Source organism: Mesitornis unicolor, unplaced genomic scaffold, assembly GCF_000695765.1.
Source record: "Mesitornis unicolor isolate BGI_N332 unplaced genomic scaffold, ASM69576v1 scaffold2241, whole genome shotgun sequence".
NCBI lineage: Eukaryota > Metazoa > Chordata > Aves > Mesitornithiformes > Mesitornithidae > Mesitornis > Mesitornis unicolor.
In genome coordinates this window covers 172,228-182,250 of record NW_010164274.1, presented here as the reverse complement: position 1 = coordinate 182,250, position 10,023 = coordinate 172,228, and the positions used below count along the sequence as shown (strand labels likewise).

Sequence of the window (10,023 nt, the reverse complement as noted above, 5' to 3'; positions counted from 1 at the left end):
TCTCCTTCTGTGTGCGCTGTAGGTGTTACCAAATGCTCTTTCTGTGTACGTATATGCTTTATGATTATGCCCTGTGAAATGTCTTCAACTTCTTTCTTCACCCCCCCCTTCCTCCCTGACTTTGGAGGATGCAGTTCAGCTGGTTCTTTTCAACCTTTCCTTGATAAGTGCCATTTTTGGGCTGCCTGTTGCTAACTATTTGGTGCTGCTCAGTCTCACCCTTCCCCCCTCCTCTTTTGGCGGAGAAAGGATGCAGCATATTTCCAGAACGTATACTCTAATTCCAGCGATGAGGCTACCGTACATCTGGTGCTCTCAGTCTCCCCTGTGCACATTTTACAGCACGCTGAACTGCAGGCGAAGGGACAAGTGACCTGTCCCTGTGCGGTGGGACATGGGGATCGCTGCAGAAGGGGTCACAGAGGCATCGCCAGCGACAACCCAATGAACTCTTCCCAAAACACAGGCGTGCGTCTCTGCTATCACTTTCTCTCAGGCAGCCCCAGAGCGTGAAAGTCAGTGGTGGGGCGTGCATAGAGATAGAAACGCGGTGGGAGGTGGAATTGCGGTAGATGTGACTGATTTACGACAGGAGTTTCCTTTACAGTCATGAGGGGAATTTTGCTTGGTCACAGCAAGTTTGAACCCTCATGAAACAGCCTGAATCATTTGAAGTTAAAATAAAACAGAGAATGGCAGGGGGAGGGGCATGGCTGGTTTTTTTTTGTTTTTTTATGTGTTTTTTTTTAAAGACTAAAAACACTGCGTTAAAATTGTTTCCTATGGTGCTGACTTCTTAAATGGGAATGTGATCCAGAATAGTTCTGGTGTGCAAGCCAACATTTGTTTTAAGAATTTGTATTGTCTTCTTTTCTCTCTTCCCCCTCTCCCTCTTGCCCTCCCTCTCTGCTCTGCAGATTTACACTGACTGGGCTAACCACTACCTAGCAAAATCTGGCCACAAGCGGTTGATCAAGGATTTGCAACAGGACATTGCAGATGGAGTTCTGCTAGCAGAAATCATCCAGATCATCGGTAAGACCAGAGCTGAGAGAAGCACTGCGAGCTGACTCCTCGCATGGGGGAATATATAATTCAAGTTGAATGTATTTAACAATAAGATGAACCCTGAGTAATACCATTTGACTGGGTCCATATGTCTCTGATATTTGTGTGGTTCATCCTTGTCTTAATTAAAAAATGTTTATGTGAGCATGTTTGGAAGTGGCTGTTTAGCCATACTTTAAATGGCCAGAACTGTATCTTACACACTTTGAATTGTCAGAAATGAATGCTCCATTAAACCATATGTCTCCCATGTGTGCATTTTGTTAGTTGGAGTGGCTCATACTTTCTGGGATGCCTTGAAACTGTATCCTGACCCTGGAAAGACAATTGTGGAAGATTTCATGTCAGCAGTTATTTTGCAGGGGCTGAAGAATTAGCAGCGACCTCCTTCGCACTTCCCCCTTTGCATGATTTGGCATGTGGAAGCAACTGCTGCTAACAAGAGTGTTGTTACTGTACGACTGAGCTTTACTTAGAAAGGAGCTCTGTGTCAACAAAACTTTGTGCATTTTATTGCTGTGTCTTTTCTGCTCTTCCTTTTTTTTTTTGGTTTTTTTTTAAGTCTTTTTTGTTGTTGTTTTGGCCAGGGAGTGGAAAGTTTTATCTCATTGTTTACTTCTGCTTTTCCCCTCACTGTTTTTGTTTAGCAAATGAAAAGGTTGAAGATATCAATGGCTGTCCCCGGAGCCAGTCTCAAATGGTAAGAATGAAATATATTTTTAGTCTGTGTTGGCACCTCTGCACTTTCCTAACATGCTTTTTAATAGTGATTTCTTTAAATTGTGAATGTTCTGTCCCATGTTTACCATAAAGTCTGAATTCTCCTATAGTGTTCCTAGTACTTTTTTTTTCACATGTGCTTAGTGTTTGTCACTTCATTTCTGTGCTCACTAATTTTGGGTCATGAGGTAACCCAGCAGCAAAACTTCATCACTTTTAATTAATCCAGAACTGCCTTAACAGACCTGTTCTGATGATCCAGATAGTTTCATTTAACTTCATTTCTAAGGGCAGTAAATCCAAGAAAAAAAAATTAAGTGGAGACTTTGTGTCTGGAAAACTGGTCTGATGAGCAAGACTTGCCAAATTATTTTTGAATATAAATAGGCTTTTGGATTGTCCACTGTAAAGTCCAGTTAGATGCACTGGCTCCAAGACTTTCAGAAATAGCAGTTTAGTCATATAGCTCTCTGAGCTATAGCTGGCAGCTGCTTAAAGACATTTTAATACTCTCAGGCAAGAAGCATTTTGTGACTGTGATTCATGTGGAGTCTTATTAATCTTTTATTGTGTTTATAGCTAGTCAACTACATTTAATGAGATAAAGCCTCCTTAGAAGGCTGTGGAACTGACAGGAACAAAATCCGAGCCTCAGTAACATCACCATGCATTTACTGAATCATTTGCTGTTCCAGTTGTGCTCCCCCATGCTGAGGACTTTGCCTCTCAGTTCACATCCAAATAAGATGTGAATAAGGTGCACGGTTCTGTAGCTGGCAAGGATTTTGTAGTGTAATGATTTGGATGATTTGGCTCGCATAATAGCAAACTACTGACACTAGGCTTAAAAATGGAAATTAAGTTAAAAAACCTGCATTTATTCTATGCATTTTTTAAAGAGGAAAGGCATATTTTCTGCCAAGCTGAGAAAGGTAAAATGAAAGATTTTGAGTACCAGTGAGATGAATAATTGGATCTTTCTGTTCTTATTTTTCAAAAAATGTGCAGGTTTAGAATAAATTTCTTCTCTGACTTTCAGGCTTTTTGAAACAGTCCATAGCAAGAATATATGCAATTTCCTTAATAACAGTTATTATTTTAATTACTCATATTACAGCAGCACCTAGTGGCCCCGGCTGAGAACGTTGGGAACTCCAGCGTGGAACTCTAATATTACACACACAGATCGAGAGATAATCACTCTCTACTTTAATCACATTAAAATCTGCCATTCCAGACAGACAAGATAAACAAGAAGAGACAAAAGCACAGAAAAGTGATACGATTTCCCGAGGTTATGCAACTGGTTAGTGACCACCTAGGGTTGCTCAGGGACCCACCACTCTGATGTCTACAGAGAGTCCTTTCCATGAGAAAAAGCCGAGCTACAGAGAGAATTATTCACTCTGGCAATGTTTGCATCTTCAACGCAACATTTGTGTGTGTTCCCTGTTGACAGCTAAATCTTTATGTGGCACAGGGATTCTGCATTTCACGTCTAGCTCTGCTGCAGTTATGGGGAAACTTGGTCAAGGCATGCCTGTGCCGCACTAGTACCTGTGGGAATCTCTTTGTGTCCACCTTCTTCCTCCCATGCCTTTTGACATACCAATGTTGTACTGCTGATTTCTTCAACTGAGTGAGGAAATTTAAAATGCACTGAAGATGAAGTAGTTCAAACATGTCAGCTTTCCTCTCAAAGCATCTCAAAGTCACCAGGTACTGAGCCTGGTTTCCATTTGTGTCCTTTGGATTGTGCACTGCTCTGGCCTAGGTGCCATCTTACTGCATTTGCAGGTAATTTCCCATGGCAGTGCTCAATTTTGTTAGCCCACTCAGTTAATGATAGGCCAATTCTCTTCTCCTTATAGCCGTGGAGCCTTGGTAGTTTCTAATATGCAGAAAAAAACCATAATAGTGGTTGAAGCTCATTTACATATTTGGCATATTCCAATATGTAAGCACTATGTCCAGTCAAGATTTGTCAGAACATCAGCCATTAAACCAGCAACAATTACGATATTCCTGTAGCATGCACATTAGCCATTCCTTCACTGCTTTCATTTTAACATTTCAGTTTCTAAACCTCAAGAATCCCACCACCCTGTTCTTTCACATATGTTTTCATGTTCCTTGCTCTCATAACTTGCAGTTAAGGAGAAATGTTTTCTGTATGCATTTGCCATTTGATACCCTTCCCAGGAGGTGATGTCTGAGATATCTTATTAGCTTAAAAGAAGATAAAGAGCACTGACATGGATTGTCTGCTGTTGGAAACACTTGATATCCTCTGTAGTTTATATATCAATTCAGAATTAATCACTGCCAATATTTCCAAGTTCTGTTCCACTCACCATTTGATTTTCCTCTTGCAAATGGCTTGATCTTTTGAGTGATTTTTAAGGCACCTCAACTCAACTGTTACCTTGTAAACATCTTTTAATGATTATTTCAAATATGTAGAATGCTGCTTTTTTCAGTTTTCTTTTCGTTAGGTCTGTGCACTCTGTGGTCATCTTGGCAGTGTTGCATACCGTACTTGCAGACAAGTTGAACTGGCTCCACAGATTCAAGTTCATTAAAAGTAAAACGTGTGAACCCCAGCAGCATCCTCATAGCTGCCATTATGCTCACACATTTGATGTCACACACTGAATTTGAGAACCTGACATGTACTGGGGAATAAATTATTTCATATTCAGTCTCAGAAACCTTAAATAAATGAGAGTTGTAAGAGAACTGGCAAGAGTTCTTGTTTGCTGGGTAAATCTACTGTAGTTAAAAAGACTTTGGCATTTCTTATGAATGGTTTTAATAAATATAATGACTTAAAACTCTATGTATTATAATAGACATTGTCTACAGGTTCATACAGACTCTTCTCCTTGCTGTGCCTATTTCGTTCTTTACATCTATGCATTCAAGGAGGAATATGGCACTTCAACTTTTTTTCCTCTCTTTCAATTCATCAGTGGAAAAAGTACCACATTCATTTCTATATTTTCCTTGTATGAAATATCCCATAAATCTATCCATTAAGGAAACCTAGAACTATCTTTCTTTTAGAAGATAATGTCCTTTCAAGGGTTTACCTTTTGATAAAACCAAAAGCTAATTTCTTTCCGCTTCTTTATAAGCCATTGTTTTCTTTAATTTCTATTTTAAGTTCTCTCATCATTAGAAAAAGCAGGGTAGTGTCCTGGGTAGAAAATAGATTACAAAGCCTTTCTGTAATGGTCCAAAGAGAAACAGTTCAGATTTTTTTCTTCCTGAACATATTAAAAATGTATGGGAAGTTCTCCAGTGTTTTGTCTCTAAATAGATCATATCAAACATATAGTAAGCATACAGATTATTACAGATTATTAATTTTGAGCCATCTTAAGGCTGTCAGAGAAAGTGCAGGAGACCGAAGATGTGTTGGACTGAAAATCTTTTTATGGTGACACTTTCAGTATTGTCCCTTGAGAATTTTATAAAACTAATGTTTTTATTCTTTCCTCATGCAGTGTATGGTGCTTTCAGTTGCATAAATAGTAAAAGAAATTAAAAGTTGTAAAAACATTTTATGTATTGTTTTTCAAGTTGATTTTTCCTTCAGAGATTGATGTTCTTTTATTAGTTTTTTTTTCTTCCTTAGAATTAGCTCTTGCTACTTCTTGTGAGAACTATGTCAGTACACATCTATGTACAAAAGCACCCTTAATTGTAGTTGATAGCAGGGTTTTTCTCATAGTTATTAGAAAGCTGCAGGGACCCTTCTTATTAAAAGGTTCCTAATGTAGTTACATGTATTAATGAAGGCTATTTTTCATTTTGTCAGTCTTACCTTTGGCACATTTCTCTACCAGTTTATATAACCAAAGGTATACTTCAAAGGTATTTTTTATAGTTTAGAATACAGACATGCCACAGTCCAATAGAGGTAGTTGAGTTCAATTAAAATACAGGTCTTGCTTACGGCATCTGGGAAATCAGGGAGTTTTAAAAGGTGTTACAGCTGTAGCACATTGCCAAATGGATATGAACATTTAGTAAAAAGCTGCAGTTAGCAGAGCTGACACCATCTGTGGGTGAGTAGCAATGTATCTGTTAAAAGTGGGAATCAGTGTGACTATGTACAGCACTAAGATAATTTCTACAACATTGTACTTATTTCATTCATAATGCTTTTTTAAAGCCATTAATAAATTGAAAATGTTTCAGCAAAGAGCCACAAGAATGCCAGCAACTTTACTATGTTCTATGAGACTGAAGCAAAATGGTGTACTTGAGCAAGAAGAAGGTGGAGTGAATGAGTCTCTGCTTAAAAAGGGGACATTTTTTGCAATAGAGAGAACTTTTTATGACATAGTTAAAGTAAGTGTGTGAAGTCTGGAGCTGAAGTAGGACAAAGTGACCATGTCTATACTGGTAGACATCACTGTGTAATGTGTTGGGTAGTTGTGCTTCGTAGTGTTCCTGCAGTCCCACAGAACCCCCCTGTGACTCCCTCTCTGCTGATATGCTTGGGTTTCTCTTTGGAGGAAGCCAAGGTTGCAGGGGGTGAGGTGCATGCAAATCTCTTAGCAGGAAGCTAGCCTGTGCACAGGATGAACAGGTGGAAACTGGAACTGCTAAATGTGCCACAGAGTATACCTGCCCTACAGTATGTATACTTCACTATAGATACCTGCCTTCAGACTTCCTCTGACAGGGTCACGACGGCCAGACACCTGAGTAGCATCCCTTGGTATCTAGGAATGGCAACATCTAAGGAGGAAAATATCAACATTAGCCTTCTGTGTCAAAAAATTGTTTGTGAAAAACAGGAAAATTTTGTATAAATTATGGTAGGTACTACTAAGGTCCATAGAATTATATAAGAAAATATATGGGAGAAGATTACATGGAGCTCTTTAAGGACTAGGAAGCCTGAAAATGTCATTCCTGCATTCACTGTCAAGTGGGCCCACATGTGAGCTCTTTTTGTCTGCACAGGCTTGAACTGTGTGAGAATCTTCTGGCTTTGCTGGTGCAGTTCTTGGTGGGATGAGCTGTATGGCTTCAAGATATATTTTCTATGCTTTGAAAGCAGCTCAGGTGAGCCATCCATAGAAGTGCGATGCATTGAAATATATATGGAAATTTGGCTATGCATAGAAATATGGTCCCTTACAACTGGAAGTCAATCTGAGTTTTGGAAACTAATCCCACGTCCTTTCATGTGCAGGCCAGTTTCTTCCCGCACTGAACACCTGTGTGATCCCCTTTTGTTTTAATCCTGACTGTCACACCATGGCTGGATCATGGCTGCCTCATCTGTGGATCTTCACAGATTTCACAACTGGCTTCTATGAGAGCTTCATGAAAATACAAGGGAGTAAGACGCTCTAGTTTTGTCAGCTATGCAGGTTTGATGTGCTTAAATGAATGGACCACAAGAGAGTAATCTAGTTTCTGTATTTCTGTGGTGCATTCTTGTGTACTCAGTTTTCAGAATTTAATTGAATCACCTGAAGTGTGTTAATTGGAGTGTATGCTCTTCCATGTAATTGGGTGTGAGAGTAGTGCAAGTATTTCACTCTAAAAAGGAAGAGTACCATTGGTACTTACCAGGTTTTCAGTAAATTTTTAAAGTTGATTGAAATAGCTGCAGTGTGGGATGAAACTACAGGGAAGGGATCAGTCATAAACTATTTCTGGAGATCCCCATAAACACCATTAACAACTCGTTAGGAACAGAAAACAAGGAATAACTGGTCAGTGTTTGTAATAAAATGGTCTGTGATTCGCATTCCCCAAGGGTCTGTGCTTGTGAATCATTCATTTATTTTATGAATGATCTGGAAAAAGGCAGGAATAGTAAAATGACAGAACTGCAAATAATTATAATTATTTGATAAAATAATTATGATTTCAGGATAATTAATTCCAAATCTGATGGTGAAGCTGCAGAAAAATCTTGCAATTCTGAAGAAAAAGGTGTGTTGACCTCCTCTTGTCCTTTACTAGTGAGATGTTAATATACATGCATAGAGTTTTCTTGATGATGAGCTGATCAGCCTGTTTTGGGGAAGATGTAGTTTGCGTAAAAGAGATAGGACAAGACCTGAGAAAACAGCCTTAGTTGGTACAACTCTGTTTAAAAATGTAGTCAAAAGGAATGGCTTCTTGCAATTTGGGTAGTATAGAGTAAAAAAGTCATTTTCTTATCCTCTGGTAGGCAAGGGATATCTGGGATTTGATAATGGAGTAGTCTTTAAGAGGGAAAAAATTGAAGTACTTTTAGAAAAGGATGACAGGTATCATATCTAGGGAAGTGATCTCAGTAAAGCCAGAGGAAAAAAAATGGCAGTAATTAAAATTTTAGTTCCTGTGAGAGGTTTCCTGTGTTTACAGATAGGAAAGCTCATAATTTAGCTGTGTTATGTAGAAAGAATCTGCAAGACATAGTCATAGCTTGTGTGTGGGTGTTTGGGGAAGAGCAGACTTGAAGAATATATCCAGGTGTTAGGTAAAGGACTGTGTGGAAAGGATCAGAAGAAGATGAGGAGTTTTGCTCGCATTGACAACTAGTTAGAAGTATTTTTTTTTAATTTGGATGAAAGTATTTAGAACTGGAACAGAGAAAGAGATGAGATTCTCCTTCCAGTGACATTTTACCTGTATTCTGGATTGTTGTAATCCAGATCATTGGCTATTTGGTATGCCTGCATCAGGAATACTTATTTTTATTTACCAGATAAGTTTTCAATGTACAACATTAAAACCAGCACACAGGGGCCTTTACTTTTTGTACATAACATGTGTACAGCCATGAGAAGGCTGGTAAGCATGATTTTTTTTTCATTCCATCAACATCCTGGCAACGCAGATTAAATGCCATGTCCTTTGTCTTTTTGTATACACTTAGCATGGGAATTTCCAGTACCATCTTAGAATTTCCCTCGGCTCTGCAAGTCTCCCTCTTTGCCAGGCACATTATAAAGGACCTGGCCACACTGGAGATGAGCAGTCATGTTTGTGTTACAATGGGAACTTTCCCTTATGGGTTTCCTTGGGTAAAGTAAAAGACCCTCTTCAACTTGGAGACCTCTTGGAGTAGATCCTGATCTGCTTTAAAAGAGTGGGATTAAAAGCCCACTCTTGGATTTCTCTTCCTGTCACTAGAGGCAGAGTTTGGACAACCAAACAGATCAAAGTGCTCCAAGTTGCTCTTGACAACTGCCCATATTGTCCACAACTTCATGCAACCTCAGTCCAGGAATAGTTGTAGAGGTGAGTTTTATGAGGATATTTTGCCTACTCAGCCTGTCCTTGCATGTTACCCATCTCCCAGCAGTTGCAGCCCTTCCTTTGACTTTGTAAGTGGTGACTGAAGTATCAATCTCCCCATTCCCTGTGAAGAATTTCTCATAGTAATGTACAGCTTATATGTTCTTTGGCATCCCTCCTCCCTAGAGATTCACTTACCAGTTAATTCTGTATTTCTGAATCCAGCTCTTGTGGTTTGGCATAGTAAAGCCTCATGCAGTTCTTTTTTTTGAGAGGTGTGGTTAAAATATCCATTAGAGCCACACTGATGACAAATACGTTTTGTCACAGCCAATTCCCTCCAACCTTGTAACAGTGGCAGTTCTGGACTGATGCAGGGAAGACTTACAGCTCCTTTATGAAAGGATCTAAGCAGATGCGTATCTGTGCAGGAAATGATGCTCCTCAACATGATATATATTCAGATTTTCCATTTACTGATGGTAGTTTCAAGGAGACTCATACAATTTTTCAGTTAACTAGCAATGCTTTCTGAGCTTCCTCACTAGGTAAGTCATTTGCATTCAACTCATATCCTTACTGAGATTCCCAGGAAAGTGCCCAAGACTTTCATAGCCAGGAGCATGTCTTATCTGTCCTTCTGCAGATGTTTTCATGGACAAGTCCTCTCATTTCCTAGGTAGGTTCAGAGTGTGATCTCCCCTTTGAGAACCAATGCCATTCCCACACCCTTCCCAAGTGACTGTCCTCAGCTGTTTCAGGGAAGACTTTCTTGAACGTGTTTGACACATCCAGCCACTTGCAATACACTGGGCAGTGTACAATGTACAAGATGTCTTCAGAGCATTTACAATTTGTTTGGTATTCACTGAGTATTCCAGCTGACTACCCCATTGCAGTGTCCCATATTTCCTTGGTTGGTGATAGGGATGTAACTCCTCAGAAGCATTTTCATTTAGCCATACAGTCTAGGTTTCT

General features: G+C 39.4%; 1 protein-coding gene across 1 annotated transcript in view; it reads left to right on the top strand.

The window, feature by feature from the left end:
* Positions 1-917: 917 nt before the first annotated feature.
* Positions 918-10,023, top strand: part of NAV3 (neuron navigator 3) — a gene marked incomplete at both ends in the record, with an annotated part of 180,489 nt that continues 171,383 nt past the window's right edge. The window contains 2 exons of the mRNA XM_010194243.1: positions 918-1,035; positions 1,716-1,768. Of these exons, the coding sequence (XP_010192545.1) occupies positions 918-1,035; positions 1,716-1,768 (171 nt within the window). The remainder of the gene's footprint in view (positions 1,036-1,715; positions 1,769-10,023) is intronic.